At 39.2% G+C, this 14,968-nt stretch overlaps 1 protein-coding gene across 1 annotated transcript in view; it reads right to left on the bottom strand.

Annotated features, from left to right (window-relative positions):
* SNCA (synuclein alpha) overlaps window positions 1-14,968 on the bottom strand; it is a 71,198-nt gene that overhangs the window by 42,901 nt on the left and 13,329 nt on the right. The window contains exon 4 of the mRNA XM_075421510.1: window positions 11,449-11,594. Within this exon, the coding sequence (XP_075277625.1) occupies window positions 11,449-11,594 (146 nt within the window). The remainder of the gene's footprint in view (window positions 1-11,448; window positions 11,595-14,968) is intronic.

Genomic DNA, 14,968 nt, shown 5'->3' with positions numbered 1-14,968 from the left:
TAATGTTATTATTTTTAATTGCCATAAGTATATTCATTAGGCAAAGCATAAGTGTTTCATGTGCACATTATCATCTATAAACTGCCTTAGGGATAGAAGTTCTAGCAAACCGACATTTTGGACAGTTCATTAACTGCATACATGCTTAGAATTAAACCACACATTTCGACACCTTTAAAGTATTAACTGATTAGAAATTGTTAGCATAATTAATTATAAATACTTCACATTAGAAGCAAACATAAGCTGGTAGTCAGTTCTCAATACTAGAATTGCTAACAGGTTTTACATCCTCCAGCCTCCTTTCTAAAGGCTCCCACAAAATTAAGAGAAGCTCCAAGTCTTAAAACTGGTCTCTGCCCCAGCTCATTTGCCCTTGTAATTTCCTTCCCCAAACATATTTTGCACTTATAGCTGTAAAAATAATTTTCTTTTGATGTGATTGATAGCTTCTTTCAACGACTGGTATCTTCCCTTCTTCAGCATGAACGGACACTCCCTGTTAGAAATACTGTCTCTATGGGTAAGAACACATTTCTCCAGAGTGATGCTCACCCTGAACCCCAACAGACTTTTTCACAGCACTCCAGGGCAATGCATGTCCATTTAGACCAGAATGCACCCTTTGGGCCCTAAACCCATCACAGGGAACCAGTAAGAAAAAAAAATCCACATATCTTCTTTACATATAATAGTGTATGAAGAAAGGATTGCATTTCACAATGAAAAGGTATAGCAAAGGTAGGCCAAAAAAAAGCCCAGAGCCTTTGCTTTGTCCTGCAGCCCCAGAGAAGAAATGTTCATGGCTGACATAATGCTGGCAGGGTATCAGCTGCTCTGGGTGATGCCCCTTCCACACAGGATGGAGAGGGAGGTGGGACAGAGGGATTAAGCAGCTTCAAAGGCACAAATCCTGTTTTATGTGCTTCTGAAGGAAGTGCAGTTACAGACTGCTCCTCTTTCTGTTTGTAGCTAACCTACTAAGCAGGGCAAAAGAAGTTCTTTATTGGCTGTATCTCCTCATCTTGAGCTTCATTTTGACTTTTCTGACCCAAGCCTGGCAAACGTAACGAAGCCTGAGCAAACAGCTCTGCAAGTTAACACCAAAAGCTTGGAGAGCAATCAATATGTCCAACACGTTTCAGAATCAGTTTCTCTGCCTGTTTCCCTCTTGCAAAAAGCATGGGTTTTTAGAGAACAACTTTAGCAGCTTACACCTTCAGTTTCCTCACAGGGAATATTTTGCATTAGACAAGCCACTGGCAAAAAAAGGCTTGCAATCTAAATGTTCAGATGTATTTCTGAGACATTCAGTGCAGCTTTCTCCAGTAACAAATTCCGGTTTCCAGATATATCACAGAAATTTTTGAAACACTGAGACCAGTACTTAAAAACTGAAAAATTATTATCACTAATTCTTACACAGTCCACTTAATTTTCTCTGAGGGCCAGATTTAACACAGCTGAAACAAGGTGAGAGCCAGACAGCTTACCATAGAAAAGGTGGGTCATCTCTTCTCTTTCATTACGGGCTAGCAGCTTTGAAGAAGTCCCAGACATCCGCAAGTGGTGTACAAGCTGTTATCTATTAACCCACAGATTCTTCAGGAAGTTCTAGCAGTAGTCAAATTAGCCACCAAAATGATGTATATTGTAAGGCACTGGTATTTGCTGATTATCACTAGTCCTTATCTAAACTTCCTTTCTACTAATGGTAGTAACAGCACTGCCAGTAATTAGGCAATCCTAATAAAACCATTCTGTCTTCTTTCTTTCTTCCTCCCTCTCTTCTTAACCTACAGGGGATGTTTATTTGCTCTTGGATTTTAGGAGATGACACTGGATTAATATTGTGAAAATACAGATCAATTTATTCCTCCACAGAGAGGCATTTCCTCCACACTCCACTCACAGTCCTGAATCATTTTGAAATTTATACAACCCTCATCACCACAGCAATGCAGGACCTCAGTTTGCCACTCATACCTATCAAGCATCCCACTGCAGTGCTTTGGGGAGTAGAGACTGGCAGACATAAACACACATTGCAGTGCATTGCCAAAATATCACTTCAGCACCATAAACTTTCATTGCTAGCTAAAAAAACCTGCCAGCTGCAATGTCTGGCTTTTACGATATCAGCAAATGGCATCAGCTATCACCACAAATCCTCTGAAGATAATGACTTACAGATAGGCACTGAATGAATCACGTTTGAGCTCCTTACCTTCCAAGGCTTACACACCTCATCTCGGCCAGCGAGGAAAGGAACACTGAAACATGGCGGGAGATGCTAAGGAGACCATTACTGTAACGTTTTCAAGCTTGTAAAACCTGCACCTTAAGTTGCACATAAATGCCACTATTAAGTTTTCCCAGCTATCATGGGTTACATAAAACTATTTCCCATCTGAAACAGATGAATCCTTCACGCAACAGCGGGCAAGAACAGAAATAGTTGGCATGAATATGAATCATCTCCAAACAAACTTAAACATATTCCTCTCAGCAAGCAGCACCTTCCTGAATATTTAACATGGGATTGGCAACTATTTGGAGCAGGAGGAAAAAAAAATAATTCCGTGAGTACTGCATGAAATCCCACAGATGGATGCATAGGAAAGACTGGGACACTGTGAAATAGAACCAGTCCCACGTTAGCCTGGGACACCTGCATAATGCAGTGGCCATCCATACACAGGGGAGACAAACACAGCATCCTGGAACCTGCTACGGGGCCATATTAGGTTGATTAGAAAGGAAACTGGAGGTGGAGGATATAGGAGGTGCAAGGGAGACCAGAGTAAAGAACATAGGAGGGAGGAAAGAGTACACACTGCAGACAAGCAAACCCTTATCTTAAATGCAAAAGTCAGCCTCCTGGTAGAAGGATGGGGAGTATCTTCTGCTTCTCCCTCACAAGCTAAAGAAAAAGAAATGAAAAATTGTCTTCTGCTATTTATAGAGATTACAAATATTGTGACATTATCATGACATATGAACAGTTCCTAGTGTAGAACGTGTTCACCCTTCTATCAGCTAGCAAACAGTTCTTGTTCTTGGAGAACAAGGGAGATAGCCACATTCCGTTTCAGGATAAGGGTACTTTATTTCTCTAGGGTCAAAGCTAAATCTGTGGTTGAGCAATTGCTAGAAAACAAAGACCAGTATGATGCCACGCAAAAGCTCCTCAACTCAATTCCTCCACAGCTAATTAGGAATACCTTACGGTCAGAAGTAGTGAAGGCAGCAGGTAGACCCAGAACATCAGTCTGCACTAAAATGTTATCTCACAGCATGAAAGCCATTAGGAAACCAGGAACACTCACAAGACCTTTATGTTAAACTCATATTTGTTCCTGAATTAATGAAAAGCAATAATCTCCAGGATACTTAGTAATATCACACAAGTTTTCTTCCCTTGTGACTCAACTCCAGTTCTGCCTGAGTCACAGATGTCAATACATTCCTTTAAATACTGTTATTTTGCCCTCTGAGAAAAAATACTGACAACATGTCTCACCGAAGGAAAGGCATTTTCTCTGCTAACCAGGGAGGCCAAGCACAGGTTGCTATTCAAAATCCTCCTAGCACTTCAACAGTCTCTTCAACAAACACAGGAACTCTAACACTCCTACCTGGACTCATCCATCTTCACAATCTGTTTTTTCCTGAGTATTGTTTAATCTGTGCATATTCAACTCAATCTTGCCCAGTCTAATTTTAAATATTTCAAATAGTGGTGTTCAGAGTGAAATAAAATTAAGCTACTCATGTCTAGAAGTGCTACCAGAACTTGCACGCACCTGCTGAGAAGGAAGCGACAGGTAAGATCTTATAGTAAAAGAAAGGTAGTAGAAAAACATGGGATTTCCTTGCTGGCTTTGTGACTTCTGTGGCCTTCCTATTTATCAGTCTGTTTTCTGTGGGCATCATTAGCATATTTCTTCAAATAAAATTGCTTGTAAACATTGGAGTCTGCTTCAGCACTCTGTACTGTTCTTTATAGTGCCGTTCTGCAATATCAGCATATGCTAAGATACATATGTGGGGCTTGCCCATATGGAAACACCAAAGGACAACAGAACTGTATTAATGTCACTGCATTAAGTGGCCTCAACTGTAATGGTTGAATTTATTGTGTAAACAAATTACAAATCATTGAATCAAAGCCCCTTGCATTCCAGTACAGAGCATTCATAAAGGATCATAATGGAACTTCACTAGTCTACTGACATTCATATCTCTGTATAACTGAAATGACTCCTGAGCTTTCCCATCCAAAAAATACGTGCACTGTCATGAGGGGGAGATTTGACTGCGTACACAAAGCAGATTCAAAACCTTAATATTGCCTACCTATGGGTGCCTTCTGATTTACAATCAATCAGTTTCCTGTTTCAAGAATATGGATTAGCTTTACAGAATTATTTGTTACATACATTTTCATAAAATACACCATCGTTCATTCTGAAACCAGTAAGAAAGGCCCTGTCAAAACAAATCAGTCCAGTTAGGCTATAATCAAAGAGATATGTCAGTTCACTGACAGTCCCACTTACTTCATGAATTCAAAGACACAGCTACCCAATGCTTTCTCTTAAGAGGGGTCTTCTGTGATTCAGCTCCTGAGCAATGTGGGTCCCCTAGAGGGGAATCTCCCTCCTCATTCTTCCACTCTCAATCCATCTACATACATTAAAAAATGAGACAGCTAATTGCTGCTAAAAGTCCTTTCTGTTTTGCAGCAGTCACTCATACATTATGCACAGATCAAGAAATAAAATGGCAAGGGAAAAAGTAAAACCTACCTCAAATTATGTGCTCTTCACATGTTAAGATTTAAATAGAAATTTGAAAGCAAGTATTGTCTGATTGATGTTCAGTTGTGACTACCTGAGCAGGCCTTCTCCTAGACATAATCTAAAACACTTTGGCTTCTTTGAGGAAGATTTACCATCTGCTAGTTATCCTACCAGAAACCACAGTATGCAAACTTTCCAAACCATTGCTGTAATAGCTCCTACAGACAAAGCAAGAGTGTCACATCAGAATCACAGTCGGGCTCACCCTGAACAACTAAAAATCCCACCCCTCTGCATTGCACTGCAAGGCAGAACTGGCACTGCTTGGCTCAAGTGCAGAGGGTTAGACCTCTGGCTGCTTGGCAGGCTTGCTAGGGATCTAGATTACACATATTTAATCACGAACCTGTTCATTCCATACTGTGACCTTATACTAGAGCCACAAAAGGCAAGAAGTAGTTGAGGAGGGCAATTAGATGTTGCTGCACCCCTGCAGCCTGCTTGCTCTACAGTGTCTACAGAAAAGCATCAACTCCAGAAGTTAGTTAGCTGGAAGCTATTTCTGCATTTGCCAAGCCAAAATCTTGTTAAAGTTTCTTTGGTTAATTCAAGGCTTGACTTTTTCCTCATAAGCTTTCAGGGAGATGAATAAACCTGCTTATTCCAGCAAAAGAACAACAGTTTAAGTCTTCTGTAACTCGCACTTATTGTCCTGCTTTTTGTTGGGGTCTATTAGCCTTTTGGGCCATCAGCTGGCTAATAGCACAAAATGTAATGGAAAGGTGGAAAAATGCCCTAATTCCCTTTCTGAAGAAGGAAATTGGATATCTCTGCTCAGTGGCTTTTCATTTGTGTTTCCGAGCTAAGCTTTTCAAGATTAATCGACTCACATAGAAATTGGAAAGAAGATGGGGAACAGTGATCCTTTAATGAGCCAAGCATGCTGTAGAGTATACTGGGCGTAAAGGTGGTCAAAAAACTGAGATATTCACATTCTAGCAAAACGCATGGTTCCACCTATACCCCAATTTTGCCATTAGACCTATTACTGGAAACTTATTTACAAAAAAAGTACATTAAAAAAATCAGTTTTAAAAGTTTCATGGATTTTCCACATGGCATGTCAGTATTATGGCACAATAGAAAATAAAATACACAAAATACATCTCAAAAAGATAAAAAGAGACAAAATGAGAAAATGCCTGTTTGAACTTTTTCAAGTACTAAGCTAGGCATTTATATTGTATGCAGGTAGCAAGGGGACTACAATATTGGGCTTTTAAACTTTGGGGACTGCTAACCAAGATAACTTCCAAGTGTAATGTCAATCCCAAGTTTCTGGTTATTTCTGCATAAGATTTCTATAGAAGGATTTCTAAACTGATCTCTGCATTTTTAAAACTCAAAATGTAAAGTGCAAAACCTAAAGATTTCATATTTGGCTTTTTTTCTTTTTTTTTCAAACCACACGTGGTAACTAAAACTTCTTTGTGAACACTCAGGAATCTTCATTTGCAACAAGGCAAAACAGCAATCTTTGAAAGATGAGGTATTGCTTGCATTTCAAAAATGGGCATTTAATAAAGCAGAAAAGAAACCTCCATTCTGCCACTGAAAGAGACAAATTTTCAAAGGCACTTACAGGGTTTGCATTCCTTCTCACAGTAAGATTGCCCAAATGAACAAATAATACCTGGCTGGAGTACACTGTGATGCTTGGTGTCTTAATCAAAACTGAGTTGCTCTCATCTCATCAAAATTAAAAGATGTTTAATCAGGTCTTTATTCTCAGCAGTGCACAATGTCTCATTGCTTCCCTGTAAAAAGGATGAAAAAGGCTCCTACATATTGCTATATTTGATCATGATGATTCCCCAAAGTGGATTCACCCTGGCTCTAAGCAATGTGTAATGGTCTGTGGAAAAAAATGGTTGTTCATAAGACTAGCTCTTCTGGCCAAGAAAAGTAATAAGACAAGAAATACTCTACACCTGTGGGGTCCACTGCATGGAAGGTTTATGCTAGGACAGTGTCTGAATACTAAGGAGCCCCAGGAAGTACAGGCTGGGAGGGGGGGAAGAAGATATAGCAAAGTTGCCATCGCTTTCATTCTTCTATATAAATTTTCATATCAAGTGCAATTAACAAGGGCTTTTTGTTAAATAACATTTTCCATGGAAAAAAAAAAAGCCTAATGCCTAAATTGACAGTCTTACCTCTTACAGTCGTCTTTTTCTCCGAAAGCTTGGTAATTAAACCAATGAGCTATATTACCTGCTCTATAAGTATATTATCTACTTACATGTTATCTGGTACTGTAATTTTATGTTTGTGTTTACAGTGCTATGAACTGTAAACTTGCTAAATTAAGAGACACTCTAGAAAGCAAAAAGATTTAGCACATAAAGATACCAAACACGATTCACATAGATCCTATAGATCCCAAACATGGTAAGGACTAAGCCTGTTACTCTATTTACTTTAGTAAAATGTGCAGCACACAAAATCTAACTACAACTTTGCATGGTACTTAAAGTACCTTCAGGTTTCAGCTTGACTGGGGATTTTGGTGCTAGAACAGTATAAATACAATTATTCACTACAGAAATCACAGAACTTACCAACTAGTTTATTCTTGAGATGCTAGAGAACCAAATGATGTGAATTCAGTGAGGTTAAGAACTTCAATTAGTTAATCACCTATCTGAAAATAATAAACTTTGTAACCTGTATTTTGTTCTCAGGCAATGTTATACACTAGATATTCACCAGCTAGTAGCCCTCCATACTATCTGGATCTATATGTTCATGCAGAGATGAAAACAGAATATTCAAATGATTTCACAGCTTTCTTAACTTCGGGAAAAACATGTTCATTTCACAGCAAATGCAATTATCATTAATCTTCCTTTTTTTAACTCGATTAATTTAGAAGCACACTCACACTGTACACAGAAATAAAACATGCACAGGCACACAATAAATTTAAAGCAAATGTTTTATCTGTATAACCCAGTACTTCAGCTTATCATTGTCTCTCAACAGAGAGAAGAAAGCATGAAAAAGAGAAGCAACTTATTTCATGCTTCCAGGAAGAGTTCCAATGATTAAAATAACAGTGTTATTACGGGCAGGTTTTAAAATCAGGTTCTCATTTACAGCTGGTTTATAAAGAGTTAATAAATTTTTAATAGGCTGTATGCTAAATGCCAGTGTGCATCAGGTATAATTTGTGAGTAGATGCATGCTGGCAATGCACAAAAGAACTTCTGGAATCTAAATAACCTTAAGAATTGTTTTGCCATTTATTTAAATGCTGCTTGCTGTATGCTAACCCTTTTGTAATTAATTCAAGCCTACTAACCGCCACTACCCTTGCTGTGTTAAGCAGTGAGTTTCTGCCAAAGCATAAATCCCCTGGGCAGTCTTCAGAGGAGCACGATCAAGTCAGCCCTGTCACTCACTAGTCTCTGCTGTCACTCTGCACTGCCCGCTTACACTGGCTGTGGGGTGGGCAGGTGACGGCGTGGTGTGACAGCAGCCTCTGGCATGGCCTCAGTTGCACCGTTAAATCTGTGCTTCATGGTCCAAAGCATGCCAGTATTAAAGGTTGCACTAGGTGACCTCGAACAAACCTTGAGAAAGCATTTCAGCAAGAATCTGCTTAGTATTTCCTTTGCATAAATATCGATGTATCCACAGGTAAAGAAACACTATGACTGCTTTTAATTAGTTGAAAGTTAAAACCAGACTTCCATCATGGCACAAGATAAATGCTGGTCACCACGCAAGATTGCAGGCTCTCACACAGGTGAGCAGATCACCAGTAGCAGATCCCAGCAATTACCATGAGTTTAGATGGGCTTCCAGACACATATTTGGACGCAGCTGATCCCAGCAAGGAGCAGGGAGTTGGTCACTATGATCCTTACGGGTCCCTTCCAACTTGAGATATGCTATGATTCTGTATTTATTCCACAGTCCCTGATCCTGCAATTGATGGCAAATAAGCAAATTCCTCCAGCTGCATGGAGGTTGAGTTTATAGCAGTTCACAGGATCATTCAGGTTGGAAGGGGCCTCAGGAGGTCACTGGTACCTTCAGTTGGAGGATTTGGACTCGATTATGCGAGTCCATGTGAACTGAAAGAAATAATTTGTTACAAGTTTAGAAACCAACTAAAATAACAGATTATTGGCTAATGCCTTTCAGCCTTCTGTGGAAAAATAGCCTGTAATCCTGTTTGTACCCCCTTTCAATGGATATGCTTCATTTGCAGTTTCCTGTCAAATCTCATGACTTGCTTACACTGTGTAAGCAAGGTAAGTGTTCATCTTGCACATGGGATACACAGTCATTTTTTTTCGGGCAACTCCAAATAGATGTCCATAGGAAGAATAACTTGCCAAAGGCACTGACTAGCCATGTTGAAGATCAAGGAATGAATTTGCTAGTCGTGGTCTCTTATTCGCAGTTTCTAGCAGACTAGTGATATCACAGCCTTAAGAGACATAACCTTACAGAGCTAAATGCACAAAGTTACGTTGATATTTTGATTGTATGCCTGGTTGGCACCTTCTCTTGTTCCAGAAAGACTTACCCTGTTCCCCACAAGGGACTCATGTCCCACTGGTATTCTGAATGCCCACACCTGGTCCTCACCCAACTGCCAGAAAACCCAAGTGAAAAATCTCTCTCGTGCCTCTAAACTGCACAGGAATGCAAAAATACTAGGTTTTGGAATACCTTTACATGACTCACTTTTGATGTTAACATTTTTGAAATGGCTACTCATCCCTTGCAAAACCAGTAAGAGACAGAGACGCAGAGAAGTCTTCTAGGAGCCGCAGATACCCATCAGCTAGATGTCCATGCTGCATAGATGACTGAGAATCTCAATCTAAAAATACCAGTATCAAGAATCAAACAAATGGTTTTGCATATATAAAGAACAAAGCACCAGTTCAGAATAACAATGCTATTTATAGGGCTATGGAATAATATGCGTGTACATTATGGATGTTCTTTAATTTCACAGATGTGATTTTATTCTGTTGCAGACATCATGACTCATGTTTAAGCTTTACAATATACAGAACAGAATGAAATGAAAGTCAGCAGAGGTTTGCTTCATACTTTATAATTATAAGGATCTATATGATAATCTTAAGTTAAAAAAATATTAGGTATGGTCAGTACTAAAGTAGGTAATTGTGTATCAAGACGATGATCCTTACGACACTGAGTCTGAAGAGCTATGAACAGAAAAGAACACGCTCAGCATGAAACTATGAAAGAGCTTTAACAGAAACTAAGGGTGTAGACTACTGTGGCCATGCTGTACTTGCGTATCCGCTGGCCGTTTATTAAATACACATTTTTGTAATTCTTGAACATAGCTTTTACAAAGGACCATGGCCACATGAAAAGCAACATTTTACTTATAGTTGAACAAAAAAGGACTAAAAAGCCCCCAAGGAAGACTGCTTTGAAAGAGAACAAAACCACTTGTGAGATCTATTCAAGACCAATCCACCACAGTGGGGTGAATGCCTACCACAATGTCATGCCCCTTTTTCCCCTCCCAAACTAAAGCACCAATAGGATTTGTCAGACAAGAATACAGTTCAATAACAGGTAAGGATGAAGAAGAGTTTTTAAGGATTCACTTTTAACAGCTTCTCTAGACACTAACTGCAAATAAGATACACCATAGAACTTCTTCTTGCTAAATCCATATGACACCCATGTTTTTGTGCAATACTAATATTCTTCATAGTCCTTTTCTAACTCTTAAATGTTCATATAGAAAAAGGTACAAAAGGAGGTATTTGTACCTTCTGTGTTATTTTTGTCTCCAAAAAATACTATACACATTTTGGAAAGCATCATTCCCACCAGCTATCTGGGATCCCAGTGTAAGTGGAAGAAGATGACTGCAGTGCATCAGCAACAAAAATGTAGTAACACTTGGTATTGTGCAAATACCTCAGTTTCACCTTGGTGCTGGAACACGGTGTTTTACAGTATGAGCTAGAGCAAATTTCATCTGAAGACATCAGAGTAGTTTGCAGGCATTTTTGAGTTTGTGTCACTATGTTCGTGGAAGACAGTGACTCTGCAGCTAGATCTTGACTTTAGACACAATGTAACTAAGTGGAGTGGTACACCCTTCTGCTCTCCATCTGCAGAGGATACAACTTGTGCTGTTAAACCTGAGATTTGCTGTTTGGCCTCTCAGCTCTAGCAGGTTGCTTTTCAGTCTTGAGGTATTCAGAAAAATAGTTATCTTCTGCTTCAGTTGTACAGTGATCCTACAGCGGCTGGCCCCCACTAGAGGCTCCTGAGTTCTGAATCACCATTAGATCACACTTTAAGCTGTGATCCAAATTTGTTAAGACTTTTCAGAACAGTAAAGCTAGATGCCCAATCCTACTCAAGTTCCCAAATCCTGCGGGTCACTCCAAATACAAGCTATAAAGAGCAGATATTTCATTTGCTGTTCATTTGTTTAGCGTAACACAAATCATCCTGCACTCATACCACTGACGGACACAAAAGAAAACCCTCCGTCTGCCGTTCAGTTCAGAGGGGCCAGTCATTGTTCACCACTTCACCTGGAAAAGACTGTAAATAAACAAACCTGTTTGGCCAGCTGATCCTTCTTCACCAAGCCAGTGGCTGCAGCAATGTTCCCTGCTCCTTCCACTGTCTTCTGGGCCACTGCCGTCACTCCTGTCACCACAGCTCCCCCAACATTAGACACCTGCTCTTTGGTCTTCTCAGCCACTGAGGAGAAGCAGAAGATGGAAAAAACACATTATGACTTTGGGAGCTGTAAGTTTTTCAGAGAATTGTATCTATCCCTTACTGCCCAATATCATGAAGAGCCATAAGGCCATTACACTTTGGGTACCCAAGTGGATCTTCAGACATGAGACTATCCATCTGGCAACACAGGAGCAGTAGAGGTAAAAATAAGCCTTATTTACAGCTCAATTTCTTCTATGTGAAAGACATTTGACATTTATTTCACGTCTAGTTGTACTTTAGGAAAGAAAAGTCATTACTTAAGGGCCTTTATTACGTCCAACTCACTGTGTAATGTATGATAATTGCATTCAATGTATCCCAGTTTGGAAATGCATTCCAATTAGTCCACCAAACACTCACTGCATGTTACAGGGCAAGGAAGACAATATTGTTTACATTAGACTCAAAAACCAGTGCTTATTATTTTATTTTATTTTTCAAAATATACTTGATTAATAAGCAGAGAAGCAGAGCTACTGTTGCTCAGAGAATTTCTAATACAACCTTTTATGTTGTTCTCTGAGATTTTTTGCCTCACTGCTGATGTGTCCATCCATAATGCATTAATCTACAAAAAGACTGAATGCCAAAGATGCCAAAGCAAACTGGATTAGTAGCTAACTTCCAAGCCCCAGGGAAACAACAACACATTTAGCCTACGTATACATCAGCAGTTGCCATTCTACCTTTCTGAATATTACTGCGTTCTTTCTGGGCTTTCATCCCCAAAGGCTCTTTCTGACAGCAGCTTGCCCTATAGTGAAACTGCTCTAAGAAAAGAGATGGGAGGATTTCACACTTTAAAGTTACATGGCCAGATTTTCAGAAACAAACGCATTTACTTATCTAAACAAGGGACTGTTCTTCAAAAAGATCCTGTGTGTAGCTTTGTAATTCTAACTAATACTATATGTTCCCCCAGCCCAAATCCCACCTGATCCATGAAATGTATTCATAGCTCTGTTTGCACTCTTTACGAGCACGGGATGGATTCTGCCTGTCGGCTGGGCCACCCTTTCAGAGACTTTTTTGGGAAGCACATATGAAGAGAAGACTTTCTATGGATAAATTAGATTCCTTTAATTGCTTTCATAATGAGTATCACCTGTCCATATCACAGGGCACACAGCATAGATTGCATTAATAAAAATCACACATCTGGCACACTGTTTACCTTTCTACCTTTTTCCTAATTGTTGTTATTTAAAGACCCAAATAACAAATATCTGCTGACTGAAAATGGAGGTAGGTCATTTAGCACTCATTCTGACTAACTTACAGTGAAAAAACAGTAACTGCTTGAGTATTATCTCTATTATGACCAAACCCAAAAGCTTTCGTTATAGAGCAGGACAGCAATGGACTCCATATTGTCTGAAACCAGAAACTGAAGAACAGCCTGTTCCAAAGATCTTTCAATCTGTACATGCTAATAAGATACAAAATCACAAGAAATTTCTTTGTATCCATCCAGTACTCTGTTGCCATGCTTTTTCCAGAAAAAAAAAATAGTCAAAAGTGGGTTTTGCTGAAAAGGAAATTTTGCCCTCAGGGAAGGTTTGGCATAATGCTAGCAAGTGCAAGAAGACATCTATTAAGATGCCGCGTTTGATTTTTATCAGCTACAGAATACAAAAGCTCTGGATTCTACACATGAAGTCTACATAGAAATTTTTTCACTAATTCTTGCAAACACATATGTTAAGGTGTGTGTCCTAGTAACATGTTATATCTTCCAAAGAATATTACGACCTGATTGTGCAGGTCTTTCAGAAAGAAATTGAGCAACATTATAAGACAGACACTTGTTAACACTTTCATATTATTTAGAATGGCAAGAAGAAATCCCAGAGCTGTGTAAAAAAATTAACATCTTGCAAAAGTATGCTTTAAAGTAAGTGATATTCTCAAAAAAGGGAACTAAAGGAAGTAAAGGAGCAAAAGGAAAAGATAAAACAAAAAATGAAAAAAAAGAAGGAAAGAAAAAAGAAAAAACGAGAGATGTATTTTGGGTAAGTTTCAGCATTGCTTTTTATTTTTCCTCTGTCTTCTTCCTTTTCTGGGAGAGAAGGAAAAAGAAAACAAAACCAACAGAAGATATATAAATCAAGGTCCTTTTTATACACATATTTTCTTCTGTTATTTTTTTTTATATGGAAGTGACATACACTGTTTTGAAAACTCCCTTTTCCAAAATATGTTGAATGGCAGAACATTTAAAACAGACAATTTCAGTGGGCTTGATGCTGACAAAGGATTGCATGGTCAGTCGATTTTAAGCACACTCCTCCCTTCTGACAAAATGATACAGCATAGTTGCACGGTGTTTCTTGTCAATGATCATAATTAGTTTTGTTATCTCAAGATCTTAAAAAGACTGCACCTCAAAAGCAGAATAAGAAGAAATAGAGTGAAATTGGGTGCACTGTGGATGCTGCTATATAAAACACCTAATTCCTGGTGCCATTATTAAAACCATATTTCTCAGACTGTGTTGTCATGGCAAGTGTGGCCACCTACCAAGAGCAACTATCCAGCGGCTGCCATTCCCACTATTAAAAGTTGGGAAAGCTCTGTCTGAAGTCTATTTTCTCCTCCCCAGAAACACATTGCCCTAGGAAAGGCTTGGTACATGCAAACAAAACAAAAAAGCAAAGAATCAGGCTGCTAACGCTGTTACTGGTACAACAAGATACCTGAAAAAAGTAGCAACAAAAGCAGTATATTTAAGATTGCTTCTGTTTCAGACATAGCCTAAGAAAGCTGACACAGAAGGTAGCATGACAGATCTCTCATACACTGCTTGAGAAATCAGAGCCATGACGATAAATCCAGCGAACTATACACATAGTACAGATTTGTAAGAGCACTCTTACTACTAGGAGAAAGAGTCTTCCTTCCCATCTCTAAAGAATACCTAAACACCACCAAAGACCCTATTACCAGAGTGACTCTGTAAATAAGCTCCAGTTTGGTGACCTTTCAGCTCTGGAAGCCTAGCAACAGGAGAAATAAAAACAAAATAGGTTTCCAGTCTCACATGTTTTATTGCTTACACTAAGTAGTAACCGGGGAAAAGCATTAAGTGTGCACAAACAAATCAGTTCAGAATGCAGGGGGCTGATACCAACTAATTAAATTAATCTGAATATTAGGTTGTTTAATGATCTTAAGCCATTAAGTCTTTCTAGAGCTGATGTCTGCTCTGTATCACAGTGCTGAGGAACAGACTAAACCAGCTTCTGCAGAGCTCTGCCATGCCATGGCGTGATTACTTCTGTCATCTACACAGAGACCCTCCATTCTGGTAAATGATCCTGGGACTGTGTACAGTGACCATGCCAAGGTTA

This window comes from Opisthocomus hoazin, chromosome 5 (genome assembly GCF_030867145.1).
Source record: "Opisthocomus hoazin isolate bOpiHoa1 chromosome 5, bOpiHoa1.hap1, whole genome shotgun sequence".
In the NCBI taxonomy this organism is placed as follows: domain Eukaryota; kingdom Metazoa; phylum Chordata; class Aves; order Opisthocomiformes; family Opisthocomidae; genus Opisthocomus; species Opisthocomus hoazin.
This window is presented reverse-complemented; position numbering and strand designations above follow the sequence as displayed.